The sequence below is a fragment of the Morone saxatilis genome, unplaced genomic scaffold (assembly GCF_004916995.1).
Source record: "Morone saxatilis isolate NCDOM2014 unplaced genomic scaffold, NCSU_SB_2.0 Contig20, whole genome shotgun sequence".
NCBI lineage: Eukaryota > Metazoa > Chordata > Actinopteri > Moronidae > Morone > Morone saxatilis.
The window spans coordinates 3,238,062-3,238,294 of record NW_023339763.1 but is presented as its reverse complement, the minus strand read 5'-3'; the positions used below and the strand labels follow the sequence as shown (position 1 = coordinate 3,238,294).

Sequence of the window (233 nt, the reverse complement as noted above, 5' to 3'; positions counted from 1 at the left end):
AGACATATTGTACACAACCACACACGCCCTCCACTAAAGGATATCCAAGAATGCCAGGCAGGCCTCCTGGGAGAGCTCCTCGTGGGCCAGGACCTTCTTCAGCAGCGGCTGTTTGAGGGGCTCCCTGGTGCAGCTCCACAGACGCTCCTTCCCCCGGGACTTAGAGATCATCACCCTGCTCAGAGTGCTCTTAGGAGGAGGCCTGGAAAACACACAGGAGGAGGAGGAGGAGG

General features: G+C 58.4%; 1 protein-coding gene across 1 annotated transcript in view; it reads right to left on the bottom strand.

Annotated features, from left to right (window-relative positions):
• Window positions 1-233, bottom strand: part of myo7ab (myosin VIIAb) — a 44,865-nt gene that overhangs the window by 7,813 nt on the left and 36,819 nt on the right. Inside the window, exon 35 of the mRNA XM_035666787.1 lies at window positions 45-202. Within this exon, the coding sequence (XP_035522680.1) occupies window positions 45-202 (158 nt within the window). The remainder of the gene's footprint in view (window positions 1-44; window positions 203-233) is intronic.